The sequence below is a fragment of the Arachis hypogaea genome, chromosome 10, assembly GCF_003086295.3.
Source record: "Arachis hypogaea cultivar Tifrunner chromosome 10, arahy.Tifrunner.gnm2.J5K5, whole genome shotgun sequence".
NCBI classification, from domain to species: domain Eukaryota; kingdom Viridiplantae; phylum Streptophyta; class Magnoliopsida; order Fabales; family Fabaceae; genus Arachis; species Arachis hypogaea.
In genome coordinates this window covers 113,271,942-113,285,634 of record NC_092045.1, presented here as the reverse complement: position 1 = coordinate 113,285,634, position 13,693 = coordinate 113,271,942, and the positions used below count along the sequence as shown (strand labels likewise).

General features: G+C 33.2%; 3 protein-coding genes and 1 long non-coding RNA gene across 5 annotated transcripts; 2 read left to right on the top strand and 2 right to left on the bottom strand.

Annotated features, from left to right (window-relative positions):
* Window positions 1-772: 772 nt before the first annotated feature.
* Window positions 773-3,047, top strand: LOC112716741 (probable pterin-4-alpha-carbinolamine dehydratase, chloroplastic). Its single transcript, XM_025768723.3, has 3 exons — window positions 773-1,403; window positions 2,053-2,245; window positions 2,736-3,047. The coding sequence occupies exons 1-3, from the start codon at window positions 1,044-1,046 to the stop codon at window positions 2,825-2,827; spliced, it is 645 nt and encodes a 214-aa protein (XP_025624508.1). The 5' UTR covers window positions 773-1,043; the 3' UTR covers window positions 2,828-3,047.
* Window positions 3,048-3,707: 660 nt separating this feature from the next.
* LOC112716738 (cell division cycle 20.2, cofactor of APC complex) lies at window positions 3,708-6,882 on the bottom strand. Its single transcript, XM_025768721.3, has 8 exons — window positions 6,679-6,882; window positions 6,494-6,592; window positions 6,046-6,237; window positions 5,342-5,608; window positions 5,158-5,260; window positions 4,445-4,758; window positions 4,136-4,297; window positions 3,708-4,048 (listed from the first exon to the last, which is right to left on the bottom strand). The coding sequence occupies exons 1-8, from the start codon at window positions 6,748-6,750 to the stop codon at window positions 3,905-3,907; spliced, it is 1,353 nt and encodes a 450-aa protein (XP_025624506.1). The 5' UTR covers window positions 6,751-6,882; the 3' UTR covers window positions 3,708-3,904.
* On the top strand, window positions 4,569-5,880 carry LOC112716739 (uncharacterized). Its single transcript, XR_003160456.3, has 2 exons — window positions 4,569-4,795; window positions 5,221-5,880. It is a non-coding gene; the product is annotated as an uncharacterized lncRNA (long non-coding RNA).
* A 935-nt stretch (window positions 6,883-7,817) lies between the features above and the next one.
* On the bottom strand, window positions 7,818-12,714 carry LOC112716736 (uncharacterized membrane protein At3g27390). 2 transcript variants are annotated; one of them, XM_025768719.3, is made up of 10 exons: window positions 12,137-12,714; window positions 11,501-11,609; window positions 11,196-11,391; window positions 10,966-11,102; window positions 10,554-10,842; window positions 10,149-10,252; window positions 9,932-10,070; window positions 9,602-9,797; window positions 9,225-9,462; window positions 7,818-8,190 (listed from the first exon to the last, which is right to left on the bottom strand). In XM_025768719.3, the coding sequence occupies exons 1-10, from the start codon at window positions 12,228-12,230 to the stop codon at window positions 7,947-7,949; spliced, it is 1,746 nt and encodes a 581-aa protein (XP_025624504.1). In that variant the 5' UTR covers window positions 12,231-12,714; the 3' UTR covers window positions 7,818-7,946. The 2 variants fall into 2 exon arrangements, with proteins under 2 accessions (XP_025624504.1, XP_025624505.1); XM_025768720.3 differs by having other exon boundaries at window positions 9,602-9,776; window positions 12,137-12,655.
* Between the last annotated feature and the right edge of the window lie 979 nt (window positions 12,715-13,693).

Genomic DNA, 13,693 nt, shown 5'->3' with positions numbered 1-13,693 from the left:
TTGATTATGTCTGATATATATAGTAGCATTATCAAAAAAATCAATGTGTTTTTGTAGTCATAGTCATGGTAATAATTATAGCTTATTAAATGAAAAAACTCGTGTGTTTTAAGAACAAATGAATGTTCTTATTTTGTATTTGTAATGTAAATTAGCTTGGGATTAATTTTTGTTTAATCAATCACCTTGAAGATAATTAATAAATTAGAACAAACACAAAAAATTGAAGGGATCAATAACCATGTTAAAATTACTTTTTAAAATTGTGTATACTGAGAGAAAAAAAAAAGTTAGAGAAATTCAGATACTCTAATCTTTTATCTCAATAGAGTATTTTTACACCTATTAACCTAGCTTCATCACGTAGGTTTGAGATATTGGAACAAAGTGGAAAATCAGTGGTGGTAATTACTAATTAGTGATTAATTATGATGTGCGGACATTGATCGAATAGATACACGACACACAAATTTTAAAATTTTATAAGATATGAACATGCAATATATATATATATAATATAAAATAAATTTTTAATTATTTTTAATATTTTTTTAAATTTATATTAAAAATAAAATTGAATATGTTAATACGTAATGATATTTAAATTTGTCTAAATATGTTCAAAATTTTTTATTTTTTTTAAGACACAATATATATAGGTGTGGGAGAAGTTTGGTGTCTAAAATGTTTTTGGTGATTGTGGTGGGGTGGTGGAGCATTGGTAATTTTTAATTGAAGGGTATTTTAGCTTCATTTAGGAAAAAAAAAAAGAGAGATTTTCTCTTTCCAATATTACTTTCTTTCTCGTGTTGGAAAAAAAAGGAAAAATTGCTGTGAAATTAGCAAAATCACTAGTTTATAATAAGAATTAAAATAAAAAAGAAAAAAACTTAGGAGTGGGGACTAGAGTTCAGTCCACCACGACTTAAGTGATGTTGTCCCCAGCATAAGTATGGTGTGGTTGATGTTCATCATCCTTCTCCTTATCCAACGAAATTAAGCACAACACACACCACCACCGAGTCAAACTCGTAGATACAGATATGGCCACTGCAAACCTTGTCTTCCCTCTTCTCCACCCAATCAACCCCCGTTTCCTTCACAACCCCTCACCACAACGCTTCCCTCTCTCCCCAAACGCCTTCTCTTCTTCTTCTTCTTCGCTCGTAGCAACTCGCGCTTTTAATACCAACGAGTTCTTGGGCGATTTTGGTGCCAGAGACCCTTTTCCCGCGGAATTGGAGAGTGGTTTTGGTGAGAAAGTCATTGGAAACGTTGACAGTGAGCACAAGATCCTCATTCCCAATATTTCCGCCCTCTCTCTCTCACAGCAACAATGCACTCCTATTTCTCCTCTTCAGTCTCCTATGTCTGAAGAAGATATTCAGAAGCTCGTAAGAAAGGTAGCAATTCACTGCACCAATTATTATTGCTTTTGTAGTGATTGCTGATAGCGTTTGAAGGTTTGAACTTAGAATGAATGATTGTCCCACAAAGTAGTTGCTGTTATGCAGCAGCTAAATTAGTTAGAGTAGTTAGATTCAGTTAGTTTGTTAGGAGCTGAGCTGGCATTTGTAACAGGCAACTTGAGAAACAAGTAAAATAAGTAGTTACTAGTTAGTGATGTAGGTGGTATGTGTGTATTAAGCTTACATGAATTCACCAATTAGGTAGCTTACCGCAAACCAACTTAGGTTGGTCAGGTAGTGAGCTCACTCATCCCCTTAAGCAAGTGTCGGGGGGTTCGAATCTCGCCATGTGTATGCAGCCACCATTGGCCAGCGGCAAACCCTTAAATGGAGCTCCAATCCGCGTACAAAAATTTAGTCTGCTCTGATAGACTTGATTATTCTATTATAACAGATTTGATTATTCTAGTCGCTGATTATTTTGTTGAAAAAATATGTGAAAATAACATGTATAAGAAATATATAATACCGATTTGGTGATTGATATGTCGTGATCAAGCAAGTTTCTTCTCCCTCAATGGTAGAGGTACTGAGGTACACTTGCATTGTCCAGCTTAAACTTATTTTCTCTTGGTCTATGTAGGTTGTGGGTTGGAGACTATTGAAGGAGGAAGGTGGATTTAAGCTTCAATGCTTGTGGAAATTGAGAGATTTTAAATGCGGAGTTGAACTCATTAACAGAATCTCTAAAGTAGCAGAGCATGCTGGCCATTTCCCAAGTATTCACTTGGAACAACCCAATCAAGTTAGAGCAGAACTATGGACAGCTTCCATTGGTAAGCCATATAACCTTGGAACAACAAGTCAAGAATACTCCATCTGTTTCACAATGTTTGTTTTTTAAGGTTGTCTACAAGAATTAAGAAAAATCTTTCAGTTTATTATAATATTTTTATGAAAAATATAGACAAATGACTCTGATAACCCTTTTAGACAAATAGATCTATGAAGAATTTTGTGATAAACTTATAGGTCCTTAAGGTAAAAAAAAAGTACGAACATGTCCTTGAGAAAAATTTGCAATGGACTTATAGGTCCTAAACGGAATGGAAGATTGACGGAAGAGTGTCATAGGATAAAAATGGTATAAAAATTATGCTTCCAGTTGAAATTCCAAAATGATAATGAATTTAAAATATGCAAAATTTTCTGAAAGAACAAAAATGCACTACATTCGGTTTCATTGGATTTCACATTATTTATTTTTGCTGAATTAGAAGTTTGATGTTGCAAAAGGACACTAGAAATGGTTTCAAAATTTTGCAGGGGGATTGAGCATGAACGATTTCATTGTGGCAGCAAAGATAGATGAGATAAGGACATCAGATCTTGCACCAAAGAAAAGAATTTGGGCATAATGTGTCCAATAATTAACTCAATGGAACATTTTGCCACTATTCTTGAAGAGAGTTACCATTAATTTGCGTTATTTCAAGAAATGTATTATTCTTTTCGCTTATTTCAAAGGATGTAATTAAGGATCTTCTCTTTGTTTTGCCCCCCATTTGTTATCTTATTCTCCTCATTGTCTCATTCTGATAAATTCCTTTCTTAATGGCAACACCACCTTGTGGATCACTTCATGGTGAGAACAGAAAAATTGTCTGCCTTTTTTTTTAAAAAAAAATTACTCCATTAGTTTTATTAAAAAATTAATATATTTGGACGATATTTTTTTCTGTCTAAAACGTGTATTTTTATCTCTCAATTAAATAAGAGAAAGAACATCTAAATTTTTAACAGATTAAGGTATATTCTCTCTGGTATCAATTAAAAGAACAATTATTGACACATGACATTTAATCATTTAGATTTTAGAATGAGTTGCGGATTTAGCTAGATTCTATAGATTTAAGGCTTAGTTTGGTAAAGTTTTTATTTTTCAAAAGTAGCTTGTAAAAGCTAATTTTTAAAAGATGACTTTTTAAGAAGTGTAGCATTTATGTTTGATAAATTAAATTAAAATAACTTTCAATAAGCACAAGCAACAACAATTATGTTTGGTAACATAGCTTTTAGAATTTAAAAGTACTATAAGAGACAAATTTAAGCGTTAAATTTGAAAATTAGTTGATATATAAAGTTATATTAGACTTTTAAATTTTGAAAAGTACAAGCCAATTTTGAAAAGTTCCACCTTAGGTGCTTTTAAAAGTACCTCGATCTTTTAAAAGCTGCAAGCATAAATACATGGTCTTTTTTATTTACCAAACACAAAATGAGCACCTTGTCGAAAAGCTTTACCTAACCAAGTCTAATAATGTCATTTGTCAGATTAACAAGCATTGTTTCTCTTTTGGACTAATATTATGTGCATGTCTCAATAATGAATTCATTTACAATATTGTATTTCTAAAACCTGACTGATGTAACAAGATCAATGGTATAACTATTTACACAAAAATGAATAAGAGGACAAAATTGTTTTGTTTCCTTCATCTTATTGGGGATATCTTAAGAGATAAAAGACTATTTAGATCCGAGGTATGTGAATTCTGAGTAACAGGTGGTCCAAAAACATCCCAAAAGCGAAGAGTCTCATCTGCCCCAGCTGACACCACTGTTAACCCATCAGGGCTCTGCAAGAAGCCATTTGAAGCTATTGTAATTGATCAAGCATACAAATCTATCACTTGAGAAAATACTAATAATAATTCAGACCATACCTGAGATACATGGAGGACTCTAGAAGTGTGTCGATCCAAGCCGCCGATTTTTGTCATCGATGGATACCTCCACAAAGAGAGTTGGTTTTGATCTGCACTTGTACTAAAGCCATGGCCACTTAATATCTCCTTGTGATGCCTATTCCATTCTAAGCCACAAACCTGAATTGATCAATAAGATGGTAAGTGTTGCCAGATACAAGCAAGGTGTGGCAAAGTTTGTGTGCACTTAAGTAATTTGACTTGTTTCTATCACATTATGTCACAGAATATTTTTATACTTTAGAAGCAGAAAAATGCCTAACTTACCTGAGCTTTGGTATCTATACTGCGAATGCAGGTTCCTTTTTGCACATTCCATAACTTAATACATCTGTCATGGGTGCCACCTCCAGAAGCAAGTACATCTGAATCATAAGGGCACCAAGCAAGGGCCTTCACTGCAGCAGAATGATCCTTGAAACAGTTCAAGAAGTTGGAAGAACTCATCTTTGATGAGTCCCATAAATAAATAACATTTTCATTGCCACCACTTGCCAATATGTTCCCCCTGCTTGACCATTTCAAGCCACAAACTTCTGCTTTGTGTGCTTTTACTCTTGAAATCACATTTCTTGCTCTAACTGCTTACAACAACACACCAAAAAGAAAAGAAATAAGGTATGATGATATTATCATAATTCATGATTCTTTTATTTGTCTCTATAAAGTATAAACTTCTGTTCTTTGGTTTTTGTTTCTACCATTATTTTAGTCAATGCAGGCATGATAAAACAAGAGATATCATTATTTAACTTTTCACATTTATATTTGATTGTCACATCAACATTTAATGTAGGACTAAAATCAAGCACTTTAAACTATAGAAGCACCAAAATTCCCGAAACACTATTGTCAAAACTTTCTGAAAACAATAAAATTCCATTTTCTATTTTTTGTTCACAAACCAAACAACCCTTATTTAACACACATCTTATTATACTATAAATGCATCAAAGGGGCTGAAAGGGGTTTCTAGTTACCATCATGATTGATTATAGATGTGTCATGGCTTCCAGAAGTTAAAATATGACTATTCCATGCAGTGGTTGCAACCCTTTGATCATGACCTTCCAGGTTTCTTACCTAAGTGTACATTACAAGAATCAAGGACTTAAGTACATCAAGACACTTTGTACACCAAATATTAATAGAGAGGTGCATTACCAGCTTTGAAGTCTCAGGATCCCAGAGTTGAAGATTAGAGTGCATAAATCCTATTGCAATGTATCTAGTATCGTCGGACCAAGCAACACTAGCCGGATAATTGTTGTTAGTGACTGTAAACAACTTAAGTACATTGCTATTCTGTGAGTTCCAAAGGTACATTTCTGAGCCTAACGCAACCGCTAGAATGTTGTTTTTCCCCCAGTCCAGAAGGTTTGTGTAGTAATCATTTCTAATATTTGGTGCATCCAATATCCTTGATTCACCCTGCATTCACAGTAGTTCAGTTTACTCAACCAGAAGATAAATCTAGAAAATGATGAAGAAATTGATGGATTTGATTCCAATTCTATTTTCTCAATGTATGACTCTAACAACTTTTGCAGGGATGGGGATTGTATACTTCAAGAAGTATATATAATGACACATGAGAGACTTGATTAGAAAGGACTATATGATATGATATTAATCTCATCTTTGTAATATTCAAATTATATACTATATAAATATAAATAAACTATACCTATTACAAGGATTTTGCTTCAGCTAATATACTACAAGAAAATTTGAATAATATATGCAATGTTGCTTGCAAGATAAGATATATCTAAATTTAGAAAGTCTTCGCAAACAACCTCCAAGTTTCTACACTTCTGTTGTTCAGGACAGATTGCAAAATGCAGTGAAAAAAAGTGAACAGAAACCTTTGGCAATTTACGAAGCATATAGGGATTGCAACTGTTTTGAAGCGCCCTTGCCTCTCCCTCTCGAATCTCATCGATATGCCGGATGGATTTTCTACTTGATTTGGGGCTTCCCCTGAAAACCAGCATCTTGAAAGGATTACCTTCTGAATCCAAACTCAGTTGCTCATCCACTTTCTTTCTGTACACATCCTGCAGAGGGAAAAAAAAACACACACACACACAAGTTAAAGCTCCTAACCCTAAACACATGCAATTCCTCTAATTTGACCAATTCATTAGTTCCACAGAAAAGGAAGGGAAAAAGAATACAAAATTAAACAAGAACCAGTGATTCTGAGGCATCCAATATTCTAGAATGGGAAAACGTTTCTTGGCAGTGCGTAATCAAGGCTTCAAAGTTTGTTTCTTGGCATGAAAATTGAAAAGAAAAGAAGTAATCAAGTACATTGAATTGCTTGTTATGAATCTTTTTGGTCCTGTTTGTGAGCAAACTCTGGGCTTGATCAAGATCCATCAAACTCCTATTTGGTATGAACCGATCACCCTTCACCAAATCAAAAAGCAATTTCATTACAAACAAATAGAAGAAAGAAAGAATTGACAATAGAGATGGTGAAGTTTTGGAAGTACTGGGAGATCATAATGAGTGGGAATGCTGAGGAGGCTCTTGGGAGAGTACCAATCACACTCGAAATTCCACATTTTGATGTTGTTGCTTCCAAGAAGAAGAAGATGGTGATGCTAATTTTGGTGTCAATGGCTGTGACGATGATGAAGAAAAGTGATGAGTGAGTGAGGAAGAAACGGGTTTGCGCCAAATACAGTTGGTGTCATTAAAGGAGCAATTTTTCGAACGTTGCAACTTTCTCAGTTTTAGTCAATTAACCAACTAATCATTATGAATTTTGTTGCATCAGTAAAAATAATTCATTTTTAAATTTATCATTTAAAAAATTATTCAATTAAATTCCTTTACATAACTCCACATCATAAAAGAAAATTTACTTTTTACTTTCATTTCATGAATAGTCATAAAACAATAACTTATATTTGACGATTCTTAAAATAGTAGATGGTTCATGATTCTGTCAATTACTAAATATCCTTACAACATTTTTACACTAATAATACAAAACAAATATAAAGTCATTCATGTGTTTTTATTTTTTATTCTTTTTTTTTATGTAATAATTAGTTTTTGAGAGAATTAATTAATAACATAGACATCAAAGCATCTTCTCACTACAAAAAGAAAATAAAAATTTACATGAATAATTATATATGTAATATATATGGCTGCTTTTGTTTACAGAAACAATACATTGAGACAGGGACACAAAGACACAAAATCGTTCATTTAACAGATGAGAAATGGATAGAGATAACGTGTTCAGAGACACTGAATTAGTGTATTTTGTGTCCATCCTGATAGAAAAGACACAGAGACACTAACAAAAAACATAACTTATTTCTTTTTTTTATTATTTTTGTTAATTTTTTATAATTATATTTTTCGTCTCAAATTTTTTGAATGAAAATAAATTAGACTTTCATAATTTGTTCTAGTTTATCACCAAATAGAATACAAGAACACAATTTTGTATCTCTATCTTTTATGTCTTAATCTCGGAATCTTGTTTTGTCCTGTTCTCCAAAACAAATAGAGACTAAATAGTCATGCATATTAACTGAAGCAAAATAGTGACATTGGCATTACGTGTGTAAATACTAAATACGTTTGCTGCTATAAAAATAAAGAGAAGTGCAAATGGATTGAAATATAAGGCATTCTATTGGACCCATTTTTACAATATTCTTATTCTTACAAACATATTATAGACACAAATATCATTCTTTGAGCAAAACTGCTATCTGGAGAACACACATTGTTTTCCTTCTTACAATGAAGTATCTAAATCTCTTGCATGTTCAGACGCTTCATCAAGACCGTTAGTTCTTTTGCCTTTGGAGGATTTCGTGCTCATAATTCGAGGAAAGGCACTCTTTGATCTGGTGATTGTTGTTGATGATGATGCTCCTCCATGTCTCTCAGCAAGCTCATGAGACAATGTTTTCACCAGATCATCGAACCGCCGCTTGAAGGTTGGTAACCTTGTCATGTATTTCGTGATCCCTTGTAGCCTAAGAAACAAAAATTAAACAAAATGATGGACGAAGGAAAAATGATACCCAATTTTGATATTGTAGCTACTCACACGTATACAAGCTAAGATGTAGACACGTGTTATATTATGCAGTGTTATGATGCATGGACACTGACACCGGACACGACACGACACGGGACATCCAGACACACGAATTTTAAAATCTTATAAAACACAGGGACACAACTAATATATAAAATATAAAGTACTTTTTAGATAAATTACAATAATATTTTGATATTTTATTGATATAAAATATAAAATAATTTTTTAACTTTTTAATGTCTTCTTTTAATTATATAAAATATTTAAAATATTTTTTGTTTTAATAAAATTGAACATGCTGACATGTGATAGTATTTAGGTGTGTTCAAGTGTATCCGAAGAAGAATTTTTTTATTTTTTATTAAGATACGGTCGGACACAGCAGACACGCGTGTCGGACGAGTGTCGATGAGTATCGTATCCGAAATGTGTCTGACACGTGGATACGGCAACTCAACACTTAAAGTGTCCGTGCTTCATATAGTGTAACAGTCCAATAAAAACTATTCAATATTGTAACATTAAGTAACTTACACAATTTCATTTGAAGAAAAGTTACATCATTCATGTCTCTATAAAAGTTTACTTTTATCCATGGTTCTTAGACTGGGATCGAACTGGCCGGTTCAACTGGTTAAATTTGGAATCTATCACCAGACTAGTGCGGATCGGGAAAAAATCGATTGGCAATGAACCAGTCAAAGAATCGGAAAACCCAATCAAAAAATCAATTACCGATTGAACTGGTTCGATTTTTAACAACTAACCGGTTTAACGTAATAAAATACAAAAAAAAAATCAATTTTTGTTCTAAAAATATATTATACATAAATATATTATTTATTTTATTCGATTCAACTCTGGTTGAACCTCTAAACCTTTGAACCTCTAACTCTATGGTTCAATGACTAGTTCGGTTTTTAGAACCTTGTTCTTTTTTCAATCATATATGCATGTATGACATACCTTCTGGCCAATGCATCAAGCTCAGCACGTTTGCGGTCAGATTCAGGAGCTGCTATTGTTGAATTTTCTACCCTATTTGGATGACCATTCAAGAGAACCAACTTGCCGAGGTAGTCCTCTTCCGAAACAGAAAGATCTTCTGCTTTGATTTGTTCTTTAATGATCAAAAGGGGATTAATCAACCATTCAAAAATCTTAGCTTTTGGCTTGTTTGTGCCAGTTAGTTCGGTACCATCACCTATATCGAAAAAGAAAAAAGAAGAAACCAAAAATCTTACATACCTAAAGCCAAGGGAGCATGTGAAAGAGCATAAAAGAAAGTGTAAACCTGAAACTTGGGGAAAAAGTAATCTCAGTGGGACAAGTCTTCTACTTACTCAACAATAAACCCTCAGAATCGGCCTTCGCAGAGCGCAAGAGCACCTGGAGAAGGCAGTATGCTGGCAAACCAATACTAATGACTCTACTCCCTTTACCAGACTTGGCCGCTTCTATGTCGTCGCGGGTTATCAGCTCTTCGGAAACCAGTGTTTCAGCTTCATTATAACAGTCCTTGAACAAGGCATCAAACAGCTACACTAGTCATGAACAAATATTCATTTAGAACAAATGCTGAATTCTGATGCAGAACTTGAACATTCAAGAGGGTAAAAAAGGTGTCGTATTTTCGAGTCATGCATCATTGGACAAAATTTTGAAAAGAATACCTCCAGTGGTTTCAACTCAACAATATTATCTTTCAGTGAAAATGTTCGAGAAGGAGTCTTTCGTAGGCGATTTAGCTTTGACAGGGAGTCCGAATGGGAAATTGTCCGCGATATTTTGACCTTTTTCCGATATTGAGGCCTATCAAATACCAAACTTGTCAAAAGCATTAACTGCAGAATCATAAGGACACATTATGCAGCATAACAGAATAAGAACCTAGGGAAGCAGGATCCTTCTGGCATGCCAAGAATGTCATTGCTGTATTCATCATAAAGGGATAAAGCCGCAATAATGTACCGAAGGCCAAAGAAGATAGACTCCTGCATTTTTAAGGAACAAATAAAGACATCTAATCCTCAAATCAGATCCAAGGATGGATACTTTTAGTATTAGTATCAACATCTATTCAGCTGAATTGTAAATTACATGTTTAAGACAAGGCACAAAAATGGTAGGCTTTTTAAGATTCAGAAAATAGAAATCCATTTAAGGTGTCGTTGAGTTGCCACTCAGCGATGCTAGTGAGAAAAGGATTCAATGTTGCCTATGTTACATGAGCATTGAGTACTAACACTACCTATGATATTAACAGAGATACAGAAAACTTATATGAGGGCTGACCTGATAGGTCACAACACCTGCATAGGCACCGAGAAAGACACTGGCTATAATGGATGCCAGAACGGCCCCAATGACAGCCAGTGGCCACAGAAGGATTGCAAGGCCTGCAAAAGGCACACATATTGTCTCCAGGAAAGGACCTTCACGGCCGAGAAGATCATGAAACAAACGATTCCACCCTTTAAATAGCATGTAAGGACCTTTGCATATGGCAATAAATGATACCGCTGGCGTATCAACTATGATCCCAAGAACTGCAGCTATAACAGCACCAAGTAAATAATGCAGCCTGCATCAGCAAGGAAACATGGATTTCACACCTTCTTAGCCAAATGGTTCAAGCAATGACTTCAGTAGGAACATGATATTATGATAATATAACAACCATAGTGAGAAATAAATGACATAAAACCTGATCTCGTAATATTTGTCATCTGGAGGCCCTTCTAGTCGCAAGTCGTCCATAACATCAAAATAAGAATGGTAACAAAGATTTTTTACATCCTTGACAGTATCAAAGGTCTTTGAAACAGTGCTCCATGTACCATCCTGTGAATGCAGCATCATATTTTTGGATTGACTTACCACAAGAGAAGACAAATAACAAACAAGAATTTTGTTAACTTCGAAAGCAAAACATACAATAAAACAGTGCCAAAGTTTATCTTCTTTTCCTTCCTCTACAGCTTTCAAAGTAGCGAAAATTGGCGAAAGAAATCCATAGGCTGCTCCACCTACAATACTCCCAACGATGCCAACCACCGGCCACAAAACCAACAGCACCGGTAGTACACTTATGCATGTAACAATCTTCAGAATAGGCCCTAATTGTGTAGTTCTGTAAGTTAGGGGAAAGAGTAAAAAGCTCAAATCAACGACGATAAATCCGAGACACTGGAAGCCAAGAAAAGCACCTTGCAACAGAATGATATGTCCAAATACAGTACCTTGCAACACAATAATATGTCCAAATACAGTGTGCAGTCCAAAGACCAAGTATGAGAGCTGAGTTTCCAACTGCCATTATTAGGCATATCAATGGGCAGAGAAGTAAACCTGAAGTAATATTGCAGTTTGAGAGTTGGTGAGGAAGCTTGACAAACAAGTTATCATATGATTAATTCAACAGCACTCACGTTTGTTAAATTATCATTAATTAAGTAAAATCAGTCATTGAACAACTCATGTCAGAATGGAATACATGCATGAAACACCAATCTCCACCCTCATCATTGTTAAAGGAAAAAATTAAGATTCTAAACTACACCAAAATAAAATAAAATAAAATCCTCATTTAAAAACACTTGAAATTAATAGAAAGAACTGCCATAGATGTTCCACTATATTGGTACATGTTGTAAAGCAATAATCAAGAAATTCCTTCTCTATAGTTCACTTTCTATCTCAAAAACTAATAGAAATAATCATGAAGAGATGTTCCATATTCAGTACTGCATTTTACCAAAGGAATCAACAAGAGAATCCTTTTTCTATGTTTCACACTTGCACTACTACTATTTCCCAATCAAACCAATAAAAACCAAATATCCAAGAAGAATAGAGCCATGGTCATGGAAATTCACCTTTAATGGTTCCTAGAAGCATAAGGCCAATGAAATAAGGCAGAAAGCAGATAAAGCTCCACAATGAAGCCCAAATTCCCTTAGGAGGTTCCATTTCTAATTTTCTACCACCCCCACAGAGAAGATCTCTGATACACACTCCCTTCACATAATCATCTTCCTTTAAGCACCACAATCACCACTCAAAAGTGAGAAAATTCAAAACTTTAGTCACTTTAACCCTCACCAAGAGAAAATAAAGATTGAAACTGAAATACCCAGATTCTAAAACTCAGTTTTATGCAAGCACCGCTAGCCACCTTTTCACAAAATCTCAACTTGATCTTCATTTTGCACCTAATGTCCAGATGTGTAGGAAAACAACAGGTGGGTCACTCTTAAACTCCATCTTCTCCTTTTTCTTTTTTCTTTTTTTCTTTGTTTTCTTTTATTTCTCTTTTGGTAAGAATAAGTTGGAGCTTTAAATTATTGGAAACTCTTGAAAAGGCACACAGGGAAGTGGAATAGGATTGTGTTTTCACTTTTTAATTTATTTAGGATTGTGTTTTTTATTTTGTTTGAGAGTGATGTAACCAAAGCCAGAAACCAAAGAAGAGAAGGTAACTTTATGATTTTGTTTGTGAATAAAGCAATTTATTTTTATTTCTTTTAGTGAATAATGAATACAACAATGCATATATAATTTACCTATTATATTTAGTTATATAAATTTTAGTTATTATGAATAAAGAATTTATATTTATGCTTAAATTTAGAATATTTATTTTAACATTAAATATGTTTAAAAAGAAGAATATTATATATATATATATAATTTTTTATATACCCTTTTAACACATCTTTCATTTTCAATAGTTAAAATTATTTTTTATATAATTAAAAAAATTGATATGAACACTTATATTTTAATAATGTTACTCTTTTTTATATATATAAATTCATGTAAATATACAATATAAAAAAATCATATATAATCATGAATAGGTGATATCATCAAAAATAAAAATGATAATATTATTTTTATTAAATATAAAATATATATACAAAATAGTACAAATATTTTTTAAAAATAAATATATGAAAGAATTTTCTTATAATGACATATCTTTTCGAACCCCAATGACTCTTGTGATGTTGCCATGTAATGTTTTGTGCTCAGCTTGGGCATAAAGCAAAGCATAGCAAGTGTGTGTTACTCATTGGTGACTTGTGAGGTGTGAGTTTGTTTTGGTATGAGGAATGGAACGAGCACTTTGCAATTTTGCATGTAATTGTAAACCAAAAAAGTGAGAGACATTTAAGTGTCTTTTCTTTTTCTTTTCTTTTTTTTAATTAAAGATTTGGAGTACAATTCCAAAATAATTTCTAACAATGTATCGGATAAATAACTTTTTTGAAAAAAAGATAGATTAATTGATTTCTAATTTTTTAAAAAAAAAGTATAGGTAGACAATAAAAATATTAAATAATGTAAATAATAGATATATTAAATGTTCATTTCACTAAGTATACAGATAGTTATTCTAATATTAAGATTTAGGTGGGTAATTTAGAAGT

Bases quoted from the DNA above. Each gene is read 5' to 3' on its own strand.
- LOC112716741 (XM_025768723.3), top strand. From the start codon at position 1,044: ATGGCCACTGCAAACCTTGTCTTCCCTCTTCTCCACCCAATCAACCCC. The intron at 1,404-2,052 runs GTAGCAATTCAC...TGGTCTATGTAG, and splicing joins TTCAGAAGCTCGTAAGAAAG to GTTGTGGGTTGGAGACTATT. The intron at 2,246-2,735 runs GTAAGCCATATA...AAAATTTTGCAG, and splicing joins ACTATGGACAGCTTCCATTG to GGGGATTGAGCATGAACGAT.
- LOC112716738 (XM_025768721.3), bottom strand. From the start codon at position 6,750: ATGTGGAATTTCGAGTGTGATTGGTACTCTCCCAAGAGCCTCCTCAGC. The intron at 5,261-5,341 runs GTAATGCACCTC...ATGTACACTTAG, and splicing joins ATCCTGAGACTTCAAAGCTG to GTAAGAAACCTGGAAGGTCA. The intron at 4,049-4,135 runs GTATGGTCTGAA...GGCTTCTTGCAG, and splicing joins GAGTCCTCCATGTATCTCAG to AGCCCTGATGGGTTAACAGT.
- LOC112716736 (XM_025768719.3), bottom strand. From the start codon at position 12,230: ATGGAACCTCCTAAGGGAATTTGGGCTTCATTGTGGAGCTTTATCTGC. The intron at 11,103-11,195 runs GTATGTTTTGCT...CTGCATTCACAG, and splicing joins AACTTTGGCACTGTTTTATT to GATGGTACATGGAGCACTGT. The intron at 9,463-9,601 runs GTAAGTAGAAGA...TTTTCGATATAG, and splicing joins TTCTGAGGGTTTATTGTTGA to GTGATGGTACCGAACTAACT.